The sequence below is a fragment of the Nymphaea colorata genome, unplaced genomic scaffold (genome assembly GCF_008831285.2).
Source record: "Nymphaea colorata isolate Beijing-Zhang1983 unplaced genomic scaffold, ASM883128v2 scaffold0465, whole genome shotgun sequence".
NCBI lineage: Eukaryota > Viridiplantae > Streptophyta > Magnoliopsida > Nymphaeales > Nymphaeaceae > Nymphaea > Nymphaea colorata.
The window spans coordinates 11,013-29,300 of record NW_022204971.1 but is presented as its reverse complement, the minus strand read 5'-3'; the positions used below and the strand labels follow the sequence as shown (position 1 = coordinate 29,300).

Here is an 18,288-nt window from a genome sequence, read left to right as displayed (position 1 = left end):
GTGTGCATGGATTCAAAGGAGAAGAAAGAGTGTATTTCTTCGTGGTTGGCGGCTTGATACTGGCTCTGAACGTGGTGATAAGGCTATCCATGAGCCACGAAACCCGTTTCCGGTCATACGAGAAGAAAAATTGATGAAACCTTCAATCCCATTATCATTCTTAAACCATTGGTAAAATTATAAACTCTTTAACGAATGAAAATAAACTATCGGAAACAAAAATAACGGAGAAGATTAGATCTATTTTGAAAATCGTATCTTTGGAGGAAAATGGAGTGTATATTGTCTTTCACTTTCAGAAGGCATTTATTTTTATTGTTTGATCATATATAAGGGAATAGTATAATCATTATTCTTCAAAGCATTGTAAATAAGGTTTGATTTTGATAATGCCGAATAAATGTATTAAATAAAGTTATAATTATAATGAGCAGGAACGATGCCTTAGATGACGAGTCTAAAATCCAAAGCATTCTTCTCTAGCTTAACAAGGCCGGTCTTTCCTATCTCAAAGTGCGTAAAGCCTTTCCACTTAGTTGACTTCCCGCAGGCCATAAGTTATTTCAAAAAAGCAGAAAAGATAATAGCTGAGGAATTGATGATCAACCAGGATAATTTAAAAGTGAATCAATTAGCAGCGGTCACGTATAACAACATAGCTTGCTACTACAAGAAGTAATAGATGATTGATAAAGGACAAAGAAGCCAAAAGTTGCTTTAAATTACCTCAAGAAAAGTCTATAGATTGAGATATACAAATTGAACAATTGGATATCTATCGGAAGCACCCATCTCAATATCTGTGCCATATATTCATACCTAAAAAAGTTAGTCATCGGTTATATAGGCACTAGGAGGCACTAGGACATGTAGATTTAGCATTGCAATTACTGTAAAAACACAAGTTTTAACCAGCGAATCCACAGAAGAGGGAAAAGCTACTGGAACATTAAGATGCTTTGCTATTATAATAAAGCTATCGAGGAAGAACACTTGAAATAGTAAACCAAAAGCCTTTAATCCTATAAGATAACGAAAGAGCTTGCAAAATGTACGGTGCAAAGAATCTCGGCATAATGTTAAGCTGTGATGAAGCAATCACCCGAATGTAGGCATAATTTGCAGTCGAAAGCAACGTCTCATGAACATTATCATAAAGAAACGAGAATAGTAATAGTCAGGACATTACGATTTCATGCGTCGAAATAAGAACAGATCAAAGAAAAGCAACCTAAATCTCAGAGATTTTAGCACTGCTCAACTGGTTCGAGAGGGAAGAGGCATTCGTCTTAGAGGATCGCATCAACAAGCAACAAATAAAGCTTGGCTGAGCTTTATCTGAGCAAAAACTCATCAAAGCACTCCAATAACCGTCGGTAGCACTATCGAAATAAGACGAAGCTACCTAGCCAACTAATTACTGACGTGCATAATGAATCAATGATTACATTTTGCTTATATTAATAATGAATCCCAACAAAAAACCGTAGACTCCTTAGGAAAAAGCATAGATGAAACTTCCCTATCCCGCCAAAAAATGCCAAAGAAGTATCTGAAACTCTACTTTTAGCATGAAATTGCAACCAGGAAAGGAATACCTTTATTGTGCATGCGGACTGACGAATAATCCTCCCTTTTGCGATAATTCTCACATCGGCACCCATTTAAACCCATTCCCTTCGTCGCTAAGAATCAGGTTTACTCGTCGATTTGCCTATGCAGGAGGGCAAAGGACGCCTCTCTTCCTATTGCGACGGCACCCATACGCAAATATAGTTTTGATCAGATAGCAACCATGGATCAGTTATATCATACAAACCATCATCTACTATCTTCCGAGTTGTTTGAATCATTTATAATATTTTGACATTATGAAGATAATTACCGTCTCTCTCCTACTATTTTCCCTCCTCATCGCACAGACTCACCACAAGATGCCAACTCCTACAGTGGAAAGGTCAACTTCGAAGGAGATTTCGATTCCCTCAACCACATCGATCCAAACAGCCAGAAAAACAAAGATTTTCCAATATCGATGAAGGCGATGCCAAGGAAGACGAGGAGGAGGATTACGCATAGGAGGAAAAGGATATGCTGTAGTTTTCATAGCACATGGCTGACTTCCTGCCAGACGAGACATTCATTTTCAAATTAACTCCCAGCCAAGCTGAAGAATTTTTCCTATGGCCTGGCGCCGACGTCGAGTCCATCCGTGGCATGTTCCACTCCTAAGTGGTCGATGACAGCGTGGACGGTTATGTAAACTGGCTCTCTACGATAACGGCATGCTGATTCGCAACTACAAGCAGCAACGCTGGGCATCTTCAACATCCCCCACAACCTCAAGGATCACCGCTACACCTTCAATTCTAGAATTCCGAATCGATGCTGGAGGTCTATTTCTCATACTAATTCACCACAAGACAGAAAGATAAAGCTACATGCCCAAAAACTAAAGCGAGATCGAGAAGATCACGAGGGAGTTCGAGAAGGTTAACAGATTGACCGTCCAGCAGGAGTCAGAAATGAATCGTTTGGTCGGTATCAGCTAAAGACATCAGCAAAAGATCAAAAGCTACATGAGATCTTACGCTTGGACTATGATCTGCGAGACTTTTCTGATCGGTCTCGGCAACATGGCCAGTCTTCTCCTCCTCAGGCGTCAGCTCTACGCCGGATACGAGTTGTTAGTCTGATATGTAAGCACGATGTGATATTATGTATAAGATGTAGATATCACGTTTTGCTCATTCTTTCTTGACCACGCGGGACTTGGCATCGATGAAGCTTTGGTAAAGGTTCTGCGTGAGAAGGATTTCGCTGTTGATGGTTGCCATCTTCTTGTGGTAATCTGCCAGTTTCTCCTTGTTTATCTTTTCGATGTTGCGGAACTGGCTGCTCACCTTACGATGCTCCTCTTCCAAGTTTTAATGCTCGATGCGCTTGGCTGTCAGCTAGTTTTGCAACTTTTCGTTTAGGTGGGTCAGTCGGGTCAGCTAGAGTCAATTATTTGCGTGCCTGCTATATCTTTGTCTTTTGCGGTTCTACAGCTAATTGCGCTGACGTTACAACTAATTGGCAAGCTAACGCTTAGAGTCGCCTGATACGATCATTGTCTTCTGATTCCGACCCATTTATGCCTTCAGCAGCTCCTAAAGCTCCTTATTCTCCTTGAAAAGGCGCTCGATTTCCTTTTAAAGTTTATCACTGTTGAGCGTCCATTTGTTCTTCTCTCTTCTTTCCTTCTAGAAGTCCCTCTAAAGCTCACGCTATCTGTTGCGCCACTGTTTTTCCCTCTCTCTAAACTCTTCTTCGACCTTTTACCTTAGATCTCTTTCTTTTTATCTCTCTGCCTATCTATCCCTGCGTAGTTTTTCCACTTGAGTTCCAGTTAGCGTAGAGAATCAAATGTTCCTTCTTGAGGAGAGCAGTGTATTAGTGCAGTTCTCTTATTTAGTTGTTCTTTAGTTCGTTGGAGGCAGTCAGTTTGGACAGTTGCTGGTTGAGAAAGGCTGTGTTTGCTTGATGCTCGCTATGGAGTGCCTCTTTTTCGCTGGCTAGCTGAGCAAGAGAGGACTGGATGCTGTTGACCTCGTTGCTGGTGCTTGCTGAATAGTTGCTCTGAGCTAAACGCAACTATTCAATAGTCCTGTTCCTGTCTGCTATGATCCCCTTCAGTTCCTCTCTTCCCCTTTCAAATTACTTTAGCTCGAACTCCACTCGCTTGTCGCGGTCTGCCAGTAGAGCCTACAACTGGCTGCGTCTTCCCTAAGGCCGTCGATGAGTGCCTCATAGTGGCTCTTGAGGGCGTCAATATCGATGGCGTGGAGACTGGTGAGGCGTTCCTTCATGTTGTAAAGCTCCTGCTCATTCTCACGCTCTCTCTAGTAAATCTTGTCACGCAATAGCTTGTTCTAAAGAGCTAGCTACTCTCTTTCCCTGCATAGTCCTCAAGAGCATTCTTCAGTTCCTCTTGTAGGTTGCTGATTTCTCCATTTTTGACTTCAATCAGCTTGCGAAGGCCGTCGAGCTCAGCGTGGAAGCGTTGATCCTGCTGACCCATGTTCTGTTTCAAATGGCCAAGCTAAGAGTTGAAAAGTTATTCAAATTTAGTCCTTAGCTGGTCGATTTCTTTGTTCTTCTCGTGGACCATGTGCAGGAAGTCTTCTCTGTTCTTGCTTACTACTTTCTCTAGGCGTTGAATCTCTGCCTCCTTCTCTTTCCTGCCCCGCTCCTGCTTCTCGAAGGAGCTTGTATCGACGTGGGTGCGTTCCTGGAGTTGTTTGGCCATGCGTGCTAGTTGGAACTTATACTCCTCTTCCGACTCGTTGAAGTTTCTCTGCATGCGAGCCAGTTCCTTCTCCAGCCGTTATCCCGCGCGCGCCTGCTCCTCAGTTGCTGATAAGCTCGCCCTTTCCTCGGCCTCCACCGCTCTTTCCTTCCACACTGCCACTTCTGCCAGCAGATCCTCCCTCTCGCGGTTGCCCTCTACGTTCTTCTCCCCCCTCTCGCGCAGCAGTAAGGCCAGTTCCTCGTTCTTGGCGCGCAGATCAAAGAGTTCCTTGTCTTCCTTACTGCCTCGTCCTCAACGTTTGCCTTCTGTCTGAAGAGCAAGTCGTACTTAATCTCGAAGTCCTCCGCCCTTCTCAGTCTCAACCTGGCTCGGTTGAGCTCATCCCCCATGGTGAGTATATCCTCCTCGAGGCGTTCGGCTTTCCTTCGGTAGAAATCAGCGTCATAGCGGTAGGGGAAAAGGCGGCGGATTCGCGTGGGGAGGTGGCTTTGGGAAGTGTGGGAGAGCCGGGCTGGGGCGAGCTGGCGTATATTTAAAACTCAGCCATTTGTTTTTTAACTGATAATAAAGGGAGGGCGCGGTCGGCCAGATGGATGGGACGTGAGTTGGATAATTTATAATTGGAAGCCATGAGTGCCGAAGAAGACACCTGTTGCGTGTGTGGAGAATGCTTTGCAGAAGGGAGCCAACCGCGGATGATGCCAGCTTGCGAGCACAGCGCTTGCACTGCCTGTCTGAAGCAGCTCCTTGCCAAAGGCGCAGCCAAAGCGATCACCTGCTGCCACTGCGGACATCAGGAGGCTCTCGCCGGTATTGATCTCGAGTACTTCCCCAAGAACATTGCTCTAACCAAGCTGCTCCGCGAGCGCACCATCCTCCTCAAGTCTTCTCCCCAGCAATCATAGGACTCCTCTCTTTCGGCAGCGACTCAAAGCGAGCTTTGCTCCCTCCATGGGAAGGAGTTGTAACTGGTCTGCCTCACCGATAAGATGAGACTGTGCGCGCATGCGCCCTCTTCGGCAGTCACAAGGACCACCGCTTCAAGACGATAGCATAGGCGGGTGTGCTGATGCAGCAGACGCAAGCCAGGTTCCAGAGCTACCGCACGCGCAAGGCAGAACTGGATATGCGACTGAGCAGCAGCGAGTTCAAGGAAGGCGTGGTGAGGAAGATCACCGCTGAAAAGGAGAGGCTGATCGGAGAAATCAAACGCAAGTTCTAAGCCATCGCGGAGAACGTGAGGATGGCCGAGAAGAAGGCCTATGAGGAAGTGGTCAAGAACTTCAACCGTATACAGCAAGATCAGCGCACTCATCAAGGAGGAAAACGATAGTCAACGCAAGTACAAACAGTGGGAAGCCAAATGCAATTAGTTGTTCCAGAAGGTGGATCGGACGCCCCGCATTGAGGAAAAGGTGGCTCTGTACTGTGGCGGGCCACTGGAGATCACCAGCGAAGGAGACAGCCTGCTATCCCGCATCTAGTCCAAGGTCAACAACAACATAGCCACCATATAGGCTCTCATCTCGCAGATCAGAGTGGTGGAAACGCCAGGAATCGCAAATTCGGTATTCAACTTCATCAGCGTGGTCCTCGACGATAGCGAACCGCTGGAAGGATTGCCGTTCGTCCAGCAGGAAGTGCTATCACCCAGGGCATTCAAGGAAGAGACTCCAAGGGAGCAGAAGATATAGTTTGGAGCAACGCATCTAGCGTCGACGAGAGAGCATCTGCTGTTGAGTAGGTAAACGCTTTCGCCAGCTCCTCGCCGCAAGAGCAAATCCAAGGACAACGGCAGCAGAATGGGCAATTCCGACAAGCGGCCACTCCAATGCTCGCGACTACGCTTCTCCCGAACGCAGCAGCGTCAGCGCATTGATTGATTAATTCTGCGAAAAGGAGAACCTGGATACGCTTGACCTGACCGGCTACGGACTGAGCGATGGGGAAATATACGAAGTATTGGCTTATCTACGGCCAGTGAAACGCGTGAAGGGGCTAAAACTCGTGAAGAATAAGCTCACCAACGAGGGACTCACTCGCATCATATAGCTGATCCCAGCGTGACCAACATAAATTTATCCTTCAACCTTCTCAGTGACGAAGCCATCAGCACTCTGCTAGCCAACCGGAGCAGGATCAGTTCTCTGCGCATCATCAACCTCTCCAACAACAAGATCAACGAGCGCAAGACCAAAAACGCTATCGACTAGCTGAAGAAGCAAGGAGTCATCGTCACCATATGATCACTACTAATCCAATCTTCCATGCATGTGCCATTGCTATAATAATAACGCATTTGAGTTAGTATTATCAAATCGCTTTCTCCTTCCCTTTTTTCTTCTATTCCTGCAGCAGAATGTCCCGAATGGTTTCCTCGTGGAGCAGCTTCAGGTATAGCGGATCGGAGTGGAAAACCACTTAATGAATACATGTTTACTCTGTTCATCCATAGATTTTAGAACCATTCGTTGTGCCCCCCACGTTGGGTGCTCACGTATAGGCAATGTTAGTTTTCGAAACGCTCATCTCCTTCGATTTTCCTATGTGAAATTGGGGATACAGTGAGAAGGGGTCTTCGTGGGACTGCAGGAAAGCGTAGGAGTCTGTAGGCGTGGGATTGCGTTGATTGAGGATTGCTTTTGCTTCCATTCCATTACTTGCTCATCGGAAAGCCCATACAGTGCCTTATCCACCTAGAAAAGCGAGCCAGCTGCCTATTTTTTCCCCTTCTTCAAGCGACCTTTCAGCATATCGAGGTAAAGCAACCGCCAAACCCATGAGTTTTGCAGGTTTATTTCAGCTTTCGCCAAATCGAATGGGTTTCCCACCGATACGAGTCCATCGAAGAGCTTGGGATGGTCTGCAGCTGCATTCACCAGCAAGTTAGCACCGTATTCAATGCCGATTCCGAAGACCTTCTCGCGGGGGTACTTCTGCGGTAGTGCTAAACGATCCGGCCAATTTTATCTATCGTGCAGGTCAGAGGGGTCAACTGCGATGGTGCGGAATCCGAGATTGTAGGCGACCAGCATGAGATGCTTGGCTGTGTTGTCAAGGCCCTCGCTGCCTGCCACCACAAAGACAGCGGAATGCCCTTTTTGGCTTTTTTTGGTTGTGGGTGGCCTTATCGTGCAAATAAACTACTTCTAGCTTCTCTCCCTCCACCTCTTCCTCAATAGTCCTTAGGTAAGGCTCTTCCTCCCTGTACTTGGCGTAGAGTCGCTGGAGCACTCCAGCCACCATGATCAAGTTGGGATTGTAAACGCTCTAATTGCACAAGCCTTACTCTTTAGAGGGCGGGATTGAGTTTGATCATCAGTTTGTTCTCCTCGGTGGGCTCGAAGGAGTAATCAGCGATGCTTGGATGAACTTGGAGGCCGACAGCGCCAGTACGAAGCCAGTGGCTCCGAAGAACATGATCTTCTTGAGTCTGCTGAGGGTCTCGTACTAGGGACTGAACCTGTGTTTGCGGTGGAACAAATTGAGGAATCCGTTTACCAGCTTCATCTTATTATTATCTTAAGTGAGGTATAAATGGGGCAATGCATAAATAAATGGATCATGCTCATCTGGCCTTCTCGACGCTGTAGGTCCTTGGCTTGCGACGCATGCAACCAAAGCATCCCACGAATTCATCCTCGTCCTTCTCGGGAATGCCGCTGTATAGGTATTTTTCGGCATTATCGCCCTTTATATATTCTTTTTTTCCCTTTCCGCCTGCCTTGGGAGGGATCTTGTAGGATGGAGCTTTCTAAGTGGTGGGAAATTTACGATTACTGGCTATTCCGCTTTATTGTTGCCGTTTACTTCAGATTTTATCTGCTATTTTTCCAGCGGCTAGACCTGACTAAAATCAGCCTCGTTCAAATCTTAGATCACAAAGGTCGGCTTCTTCTTGATCGGTTCCTCAATAGTCGACTTCTTCTTTATTGGTTCTTCGCGGGGGTTGCTTTTTAACTGAGTCTAATGCGTTTACTGAAGGTAGGTCTCTGCAGATTTGTAGGTATTCAGAGCGGGCTTCTCTATTCCGCTTTTTCCTTAACGATTCCACGGTGGACTGGTCCTTTGGGGGCGAAGGAGCGGGCTGATCCTGGGTGGTTATGTCTTTGCGTTTGAGGCGGAATCTCAGCTAAATTTCCCCAGTTGAAAGGTCCTTTATGGGTTTCATTGACCTTGATGGAGCGACTTGTACCGAGACGACGTGATCGTTGCCGTAGTTGAATTTGACTTTCACCTTCGACATCTAATATAATTATCAGTGGATCGAACAATTATCCGCCTCGGTTACTTTTCCCGAAAATAAATGTCAAATTATGTCTATGAGAGGGGGCGTGCTTTAAGCGGCCGCCCGCACCATTTTCAATATTTATTTTCAGGATATAATCATCGTGGTGTTATGACAAGTAAACATCCAATCACTTAGGCATCGTACGCAAGTTTAGACTCCTGGAGGAGCTCGAAAAGGGAGAAAAGGCTCAAGGCGACCAGAATATCAGCTATGGCCTTGCCCAGGGTAGCTCTGCACTAAAGTAGCCGACGACATGACGCTCACCTACTGGAACGGAACCATCCTCGGTCCCTTCAAGGTACTGTCTTTGCGATTGAGACTAACTTCGAGAACCGCATTTACAGTTTGCAAATCGTGTGCGGGCCTGAATACCCATCGAAGCCGCCAACCGTGGTCTTCAGCAACAAGGTGAACCTGCCCTCGGTGAACCAGGCCAACGGAAGAGTCGAGAATCTAGCCCTGCTGAAGGCCTGGAAGGAGACACCACCATCGAGAACATCCTGGTGGCTCTCAAGAACGAGATGGTCGGCAACAAGGGATTGAAGCAACCTCCCGAGGACGCCTTTTACTGATCGCACATCCCATAAACAATCATAAAATCCACCATGGCTAATAATTATAGTAGGAGTGAGGGCGATTGAAACACAGGGCTTCACTGACCTGAAAAGATCATCATCGGTGGTAGTGCTTCCGTATGCGTTGGAAGAGGTCTTAAAACCACCTTCTACTCAATTGCCCAAGGACAGCCGAAACTTGATTTGGTTTGGTCCTTGGTCGCCTTGAAGGAGACGACTGGCTCCACAGATAGGCTTCCCACCTGGTTTGTTAGCTTTTTAACTTCCTCTTCCTACTTTTGCCTGCTGTTGGTGACTTTTCGGTCATTGGCCTGATCTTGGGTTCCTTGGGGGACTGCTGGGAGGGTTTGGGTTTGTCGTTCTTTGCGAAGAAGCGATCGAAGATGACGTAGTTGTTGTTTTGCGCAATGTATCCGCTCAGGTTGTAGTGCTTCTTGAGGAAACCGATCAGCTTCTCTGAGGGGCGATCATACGCCAGGCGTTCCGCCGTCCGCTCCTCGCTTCTTAGGAATTTTTCAAATAGTTCCTGCTTAAAGCAAAACTACCTTCCCGATGCCACTCCGCTGGCAGGACTAGTGGACGTAGAAGTCCAGCACACAGGTGGGGGTAGTTCCTTAATGCTGCCCATCTGCCTAGACGCAAATATTACCTGATCGTGGTAGAAGAGCTTGCGCTATCCGACCTTGATGAATCCCAGCGCCTTGCTGCCTGCCACTTTAAGGTAGACTCTTTGGTCGGAGCCGAAGAGTTTAGCAGGAGTGGTGATGACTTGCTTGAGCTTCTGGGCGGTGGCGGATCGTTCTCCCAGCGTGGCCATTATCTTGGTGAGCATCGCTAGTCCCTTTTCCTGGCAGTGGGGGCGGAACTGCTCAGGTAGTCCCTGCCGGAGAAGCAGAGGAAGCCCTCCTGGTCCACCCTCAGCAGCTCTTCCGCCTTCATTTCTAAATCCATGCTCTAACAGTGATTATATACTAGTATATACTCATAGCAGAATCAGTCGCTCTACAGCTAGGCCAGCTCCCTCTATATCCTCTGCAGTTCGGCCTTCAGCTCTTCCTCTCCTGCAGCAGTGCATCCACTTTCAACTTGTTTTCCCTCTAGATTTACTTCTATTTCTCTCTTTCCCTCCTCTACTCCTCGCTCTATTCGTCGCTCAGCTACAGGTCGATTTCTGTTACGTCCAGATTGTCCTGCTTTAGCTCGCTCTCCAGCTTCTTCTTTTAGTTGAAGGCCTCCTGGATGCGTGCGCGGTGGCGGTCGACTGAGGAAGTGGGGGGTTTGTTTGTCTTGTTGGAAGGGTGGGGTGGCAGTCTGGGGACGGCTGACTCCACCAGTTGGCTTTGGTTGTCTGTGAGGTTGCTGAGAGCTGACTTCTTGTGGTAGGTTTGCTCTCTCTATAGCGATTACTATTGGTATAGGTTGGAGGAGTGGGACCGTTAGCTTTTTAGATCTTTACTGGTCTTGTACTCATGGGAGGAGTTCTTATGCTCTGGCAGCTCCTACAGACTGTCAATTAGTTTCTTGTATTAATGCAGTTTTGCCTTGGTTGTGGTCACCTCAACGCTCTTCTTGTCGGAGTATCTGGAAGACTCTACTTCCTCTATTCCGCTGAAATCCTCTCCTGACTTGGCCTCAGCTATATCCACGTACTTTTCATACGATTTGATAGGCATTTTGGTGGCCCTCTTGGATCTCTCAAGCAGGCTGTCGATTTAGCTGAGCAGTTTGTTTTCCCTCTTGGTGGGAGCTTCATTCGTCCTTTCGAATGGTTTGGAGTAATTGCTCATGTTGTTGCTGAGGTTGGTGATGATCGGGGGCGGCGGTTGGCGGGCGTTGAGGATGTTGTTGATGTTGGAGACTGATGAGAAGTTGCTGACTGCGCTTTCGTTGTCGAGGATGGGCCGTGACTCGTTGCTGATGTGCTGAAGAGGTTGGAATTGAATGCGAATTCCTTTTCCGTGTTGATGGGACTGGTGGAGGAGTATTCTTTCTCGTAGTGGTGGCGATGGTGATGGGCTGTCGTTCGGGCGCGATGGCTAGTTGGAGTGGTTGGAGGCAAATTTCTTGGCCATCATATTGAGCTGCAATTTCTCGATATTCATCTTCATCTTCTGCAATTTTTCGTTCTTCTCCTGGTTGATCCTGGCCAGCTCCTAAATCTCCACATCGTTCTCCATTCAAATAATAACTACCAATCAATCAATTATAACCCACTCCACAGGCAATCCAACCGCGCAGGAGTTAGTAATGATGGTTTAAAGTGGTTAATAATGGTTAATAATTCTAATTCTATATTATGGAATATTGCTAGCATAAAAATAGGAAGGCGTTCGGCGGAACTACCAGCAGGACGATATCTAGGATAGGATCAAAGAGCAACTGGAAAATTGCGAAGCCAATCCCTTCGAAGAACCCACCTTCTTTCGCCCGGAAGCAGAAATCGACAAGGATACTAATCACAAGAAAAGGATTAGAAACACTACCTACTAAATTGATCACCAGTTTGGCTTCAACGATAGAGATAGGAAACCCACCTTCAGGATGGAAAGGAATCTCTATGCCAAATTCCGCACCCAAAATTTTATGTCCATGAGGCTCAGCCATGGCAACCTGGAAGAGTACGCTCTCGTCCGAAACTAGAGGATGGAGGGCGAGAACTGCAGGCATCTCAAGGCTCGCTTGCATTACCTGCTCAAGGACGAGCAGCTGGAAACTTAAACCAGCTAGCACACTCACTTCTGCATCCCCAAGAAGCAAATAGTGCAGAAGCATCGGCACACACAGCACAGCTCGCACCCCGGGCTAGTCAGTCTGGCCAAGATCTAAGGCAAGACTGTTGTTCTGAGGCTCAATACCCTCACCAACGAGGAGAATAACTGCAGAAATGGGAAATCACTCAAGGATAAAAGTCTAAAAATGACCAAATTTACTCACAATTCCCCAAAATAGATAAGAAATCAACGCTTTACAAACTCAAAGAGAGCACCAGAGCTTCATACCTTCCCGAAAGATAAGATAAATTGATAAAGACTAAGTATCGAAATCCCTTTCGCAACAAAGGAGAACACTACTTGTAACCCTTGGAAACAGTGAGGCGCAAGAGGGTATCATACAGATTGACTATCTAATGCATCCAGCCACCAAATGAGCCATTACCTTCTCTGTAATAATAACCAAAAAGTGGTAAAGCGAAGGTGAAGATAGCAGATCCCTAATCTAGCAAGCAGGAAAAGGACAAGTTTCTTACCGAAGTGGCAAAGATGATGCGTTTCAAGTGATAATATCAACCCATCGTTACTATTTGCAAATAGAAGTATCCACCATTATCGCATCCCATGCAAGCAGTAGTAAAAAAGATCAAGATCATGCTCACTTTTTCTTGGGCTTCATCAGGAGGGAAAGCTCATGACGCACCTAGTGGGACTTGGCGAATTCGGTTATCTTATCGTTGGTCTTATAGTTGCGGAAGACGCCCTTTATTGTCCCGTTTTCTCGCTTTGCCAGTTCCACCAAGGCCTTAGAAAGTCCATTGAACTGCAGTCCCGCCAGTCTGTCGAGCATTTTGTCTATCTTCGCCCACCTGGACTCGCCATCGTGGGGTTCTCCCATGGAGCTCCTATTGGTCTCCAGTCTGCTATACTTCTGCGAGAATAGCGAAGGCATGCTGGTCTTCTTCTCAAGGCGTTCCTTTTCCTTGCTTTTGGACTTGCTTTTGGACACGACGGAGCAGGTCATTTCCTTTTCGTTGATGATCTTCTGGTTCTCTTAGAACTCGCGCATGAGTTCTTCCTGGTTGATGCTGAGCATGATCATCTGTTTCTTGTACTTTTCGATGCGTCTGGAGTGGAGCTGGATGCTGCTGATGAGTGCTTCTTTCTTCTGCAGCAGTATCTGTTTCTGGGAGGTGCTTTCCTCGAGGGTGACTTCGTGGTTGATGCTGGTTTGGATTTGGGTGATTTCTCGGTTGAGGGTGGAGATGGTGGGGATGATGCGGTTGAGTTTTGCGTTGCGTTGGCATGCGATGAAGTGGGCGAGTTGCTCGTTCAATCTTTCGAGCTGGTCCTGGCACTGCTGGTACAGTGCGGAGGAGTCGACGAGGAGTGGCTCCCTGTTGCTGCTGGTCTTCAAGAGCTTCGCTTCTTCCATTCGGAATATTATAACGCAAATTACTCCCAATTGCAAGATAGATATAGATCATATCACCCCTCCGTGTGCGACCTCACGTACTTCTTGATGAACTTCCGCCGCATCTCCTAGAAGCTCTGCTACAAGGCCAAGGAGTGGCCCGATTTGTGAGATAGAATGCTGCTGTTGTTGTTGATGACCGCAGGATCGAGAGCGGTATTCCTGTCGTATTTTAGGATGGTGGGTAATTAGAGGAGAGAACGTTTGGATTTCTTTTTTTAGTGCAATAAGGACTGCACGATGCGAATTTCATTTATTTTCGGTTTCTGTGGCTGTCGTGATGGACGATGGAGTCGCTGGAGCCGTCCTTGTGGGGTGTCTTATCGATTGCCTTCTCATTTTTGGTGAGGGGTGGGTGGGGTCAGAATTAATAATCCTATAATTCTTATAATGCCGCTTGATCTGCAGTTTGGTCATCTGCAGGGGAATCCTCTCCTCCTCCACGTGCTCCTCATCAGCTCATCCACCATCCTCTCGTAGGAGGCCTCTTTTTATTTATATTTATCGATCCCCATCTGTTTCTTGCGGCTTTTGGGGGACGGAGGGGGAGGGTGGCTGCCTTGGGAGGGCTTTCCGGGTTGTGGGCGAGTGGACAGGCGGGAGGATGCGCTTGATGGAGTTGGAGTAGTGCTTGCGGTGGAAGGAGAGCTCCTCTTTCATCTGTTGTAATAAAATTGCGAAATCAAACGAAGCCATCGATTAAAGAGTGCATCCCAATAACAATATACACAATAAAATTATCCAATTCCTCCCTACAGTCCCACGCCTATCCTCCTGTCCACCAAGGCCATTGCCGAGTATGATGGTGGCATTCTGGTAAGTTTGGTTTATAATAATTGCATATGAAGGACGAGTGCTACTAATTCCTGAAGAACGAGACGGGCAAGGTGTAGATCGTGGGTTTCGGTTCCTACGGTTAGGTGAAGCTGGCGCGCAACACCGAGAACGGGGAGGTGGTGGCGATAAAGATGGTACTTGCGGCTGGATATAGATCTACAACAAAAACGCCAAGGAGGAGATCGACGTGCACCACAAGTTGAACCACCCCAACATCATCAAGCTCATCAACTACTACTACGAGAAGGAGAAAAACACCACCTACATGGTGCTCGAATACGCCTCCGGCGGAAGTCTCAACGAGAAGATCAAGTTCGGCTACGGCCAGCTCAGCAAACAGCTCGTCAAACGCTACTTCAGAGACATCTGCGAAGCCGTTCGCTACCTCCACCAAAACAACTACATGCATCGCGATATCAAACCCGAAAATATACTCATCACCAAGGATAACCACGCCAAGCTCTGTGACTTTGGGTTCGCCTCCATCCTGGAGTACCGATCCACCCTCTGCGGCACTTTTGAATATATGGCGCCGGAGATGATCCAGAAAAAACCCTACGACTACAAGATAGACATTTGGGGCTTGGGCATTTTGCTGTTCGAGCTCATCCAGGGCTATGCCCCCTTTAGAGGAGAGACTGGAGAGGAAGTCATTGCTGAAATGAAAAAACCCCTCATTTTTCCAACCGCTTCGGTACGCAAGATCAACATAGATTCCGTGGAAATAGACCTCATCAAGAAGATACTGAGAGTGAATTCGGAAAATAGGCTGGAGATTAGCAAGATCTTCGACCATCCCTACTTCAAAGAAAACGAAGGGAAGAACTTCCAAGGAGGCACAGCAGGAGGTAAAACAGGAACAGAAGCCGAAGTAATTCAAATTCCCCAAGGACCTCAGGGACTTGAAGGAGGAAGTTCCCGCCAAGCCAATAAAGATGCAAAAGTAGATATTAATGCAGATCTCACCAAAAGAAAGAGGGATAGCGCAAGTTCGATTTCCTCCAGCGAAAAGGAGACGTCAAGAAAGATGTCAAAACTGACAAGCTTGAAGAAACTGTGGAAAAGATTGAAAAGAAGGAATTCCCCAAAGAGACACCCAAGGAACCAGCCAAGGACGCGCCTAAGGAGGAAAAAAGGAGGAGAAGAAGGAGTTTAAGCCTTACGTTCCTCCCAGTTTGCAGAACCAGCGGACGGGGATAAGAGTCCAGTGATGAAGCAGATGCCTCCCAGCTTCATCCCCCTGCCGGTCTCCCCACCGGTTTCCAGCAAAACCCGCACCAGTTCAACAGTTCCATGCAGGTGCCTCCCACGCACCAGCAGAGCAATCCTCTGAACTCCAACGCCTACCAGTTCCCCAATCCCAACGCTTCGATGACGACCGCCAAGCACTTCCCGCCTAACCCGCCCCCGCCTCCCGCCTTCCAGGCCAACTTCACCAAACCAGTCGGGCCTGGCTACTTCATCGAGCAGCGCAGTCCCAACCACCAATCCTTCAACAGCTCTCTGCAGCAGCCGCCCACCCAGACCATCGCGCCTGGCTTCCCCTGGAAAAAAACTTGATCATCCTCCCATAATATTTAGACCCTTCCTAAGTCCCGCCGTCCCTGCGGATAGGGCTGCCGCCTGTATTTAAAAACACTTAGTTGTGTTATCCTGAAAGACTATCAAAGCTGTGCTCCTCCGACTTGCTCGATGACCACGTCGATTTCGTCTCCATTTTCCATGCCCAGGTCCTTGGGGGTCTGGCCTTCGTGCAGTCTCTCGCCGTCGAATAGAAATCTCACGTTGGTGATATTGAGCTAGGTGAGGGAGGGTTTACGCTCTGGCGTTGGCAATAGGCATCCATGAGTTTCTTCAGCTGGGTGGTGTTTTTGATCTTGAAGAAGACCTCCTATCCGTCCTAAATGAGGTGGGAACTACCTGGCTTTTGACTTTGAGGTTGAGCTGCTCGGGAGCTGGTGCGGTGGCAGTCATGGTGTTGTGAATTATTATACAAACTAAATCGAACTGCATTTATAGGGGCCCGCATCAACTCTCTCCCATGCCTTCCATATTCCTCCCAGGATGCCTGCAAGGAGTGTCTTTGGTGGTTTCTATCTCGTTGGGGGTTTAAATGTTTTTGCGATGCGTTGGGGATGTGGTGACCATATAATTAAAACAATCATGCCACGTACTTCTGCTTCTTGATCAGTTGGAACTTATACCCTTCATCTCCCTTCTGACTCAGCCACTCCTTCTCCAGCACGAGCTTATTCTTGCCCGATAATCCCAGTTACCCTTTCTAGGTGAACCGGGTGACTGACTGGTCGTAGATGTTCTTCAATTATTTCTCGTTTCGCAGCACTGAAGCCCATTCCCGGGTGGGGATGTTCTCCTTCTTGTACGATTGCTAGTCCAGTGCTTTTTTTAGGCTCATCGAGCGGGATTCGGTTGCTAGGCGTAGAAGAGAGGGGAATCCCTTGGCTTTTTCTACTCTTTTTTCCTCCCGTGACCACCCCTCCTGGTAGTTCTGGAAGTTGGTCCGCATCCTGAGCACGCTGGAGGTGTCGGTTTGCCTGCAGTCGGTCCGTCGTGTCTTGAGTTTGAGGGGCGGAGTGGGCCTGAGGGGCGTTTGGGCCGGCGTGTGGCGTTCGCTGAGGTCGATTTTCTCGAGGACTGAGTTGTTGTGCGAGAGGACAGGGTCCATTTTGGTTTCTACTCGCTATAGAATCTGCCACTTGTTGTAAAGTTCTTCGTCCTGACGCGACACCACCGAGTGTCTTGAGATTCCCATGCTGATAGTCATGGTATCTTTTCGTTTATCCTTGCTGACTCTTCTGGCGCGTTCGTAGTAGGCTTTCAGTTCCTTCACTCCCACATAATCATAGGCTCTTTGCTCCTCAAAGCGAATAATTTTGCTGCGTTCCGGTGCCTCCTGGTCGAACAGGTTGGTGTGCAGGCGCAACCGTTCTCGCACTCCCGCCGATGCCTCCTGACTGTAGTCGCAGAGATTAGTCGCCAGGTTGAAAGTCTTCACCGACTTGCTATGGTGCATTGGAAGAATTATAGGACTATAAGGGATATTATAGCCTTCCCGCCGCACACAACCCCCACCACTAATCCACACCCACCCTCATTACTGCCACCCAAGCTAACCTCATTCGATGATGCTCTTGCAATTATATGGATTCAGATCATAGCTTGCCTTCGAACTCCTTCCCGCTCACCAGGGCAGCCTTGGCTCGCCATATGCTGTGGTAATCGAGGACATGAGGGAATTTTTTAGTGGCGTAGCTCATGACTTCCTTCGCCACCAGCTCCTGCACGGTGCCCTCAATGGGGATGTACTCGCACTCTGAGGCGGCGAAGTGGCAGCACATGGACTTGCGGAAGCCCTTGGTCTTGTTCTCGCCCGAGCCGTGGATGAGCAGGGGGTGGAAAAAGACGATGTCTCCCTTCTTCATGTCCAGGTTGATGCGGTTGTCGTCGAACTTTTCGTGCTCCTTTATGCCAAAGTAAGCCTTGTTAACCTCGCCGTCGTCAGGGTAGGAGTGGTCGAAGAAGCGTCCCTTGTGGGTCTTTGGGAGGATGTTCAAACTGCCGTTTTCTAGGTTGCTGTCCTCGAGAGCTGCCCACGCTGCCACGATGCGGTCGGCTGGTCCGAAGGGGAAATAGGCGAGATCCTGGTGGAAGGGATGCCTGGAGCTTACTCCCATTCCTGGAGGTTTATTGATGAACATGGTGTGGACGGATTTAATATTTTCTCCGCAGAAGCTCTTGAGGTAGGGGATGAGGTCGGGATTGGTGCAGTAGGTCTGCAGGACGTCATCGAACTGGAAATCTTGAAGCTTGGTGATGTTGGCCTCGCCGTCAGCTCCTTCGCATCCTTGTTTTTTTTGACCAGAGAGATGTCCCTCACTATTTGCATGCCTGGCAGTCTAAATCATCGATCTCTTACGCTGGCACCTTCTTATCACAGTAATCGAGGAACCTGGTCTTCCACTTCTCAATGTCTTCATCCTTGAGAATTTCTTGATGACTAGATATCCGTTCTCTTCATAGAATTTTCTTTGTTCGAGCGTGAGGCAGCCCTTGTCGGTGGTGTACCTGAAGTTCTGGGATCCCAT

At 47.9% G+C, this 18,288-nt stretch overlaps 1 protein-coding gene across 1 annotated transcript; it reads right to left on the bottom strand.

Annotated features, from left to right (window-relative positions):
* Positions 1 to 17,355: 17,355 nt before the first annotated feature.
* LOC116245035 (uncharacterized) lies at positions 17,356 to 18,288 on the bottom strand. Its single transcript, XM_031616780.1, has 2 exons — positions 18,153 to 18,288; positions 17,356 to 18,047 (listed from the first exon to the last, which is right to left on the bottom strand). The coding sequence occupies exons 1-2, from the start codon at positions 18,286 to 18,288 to the stop codon at positions 17,356 to 17,358; spliced, it is 828 nt and encodes a 275-aa protein (XP_031472640.1).

Excerpts from the sequence above, each read along its gene's own strand:
- LOC116245035 (XM_031616780.1), bottom strand. The coding sequence starts at position 18,288 with ATGGGATCCCAGAACTTCAGGTACACCACCGACAAGGGCTGCCTCACG. Across the intron at positions 18,048-18,152 it reads ATTGAGAAGTGGAAGACCAG|GATGCGAAGGAGCTGACGGC; the intron begins GTTCCTCGATTA and ends AAAAAAAACAAG.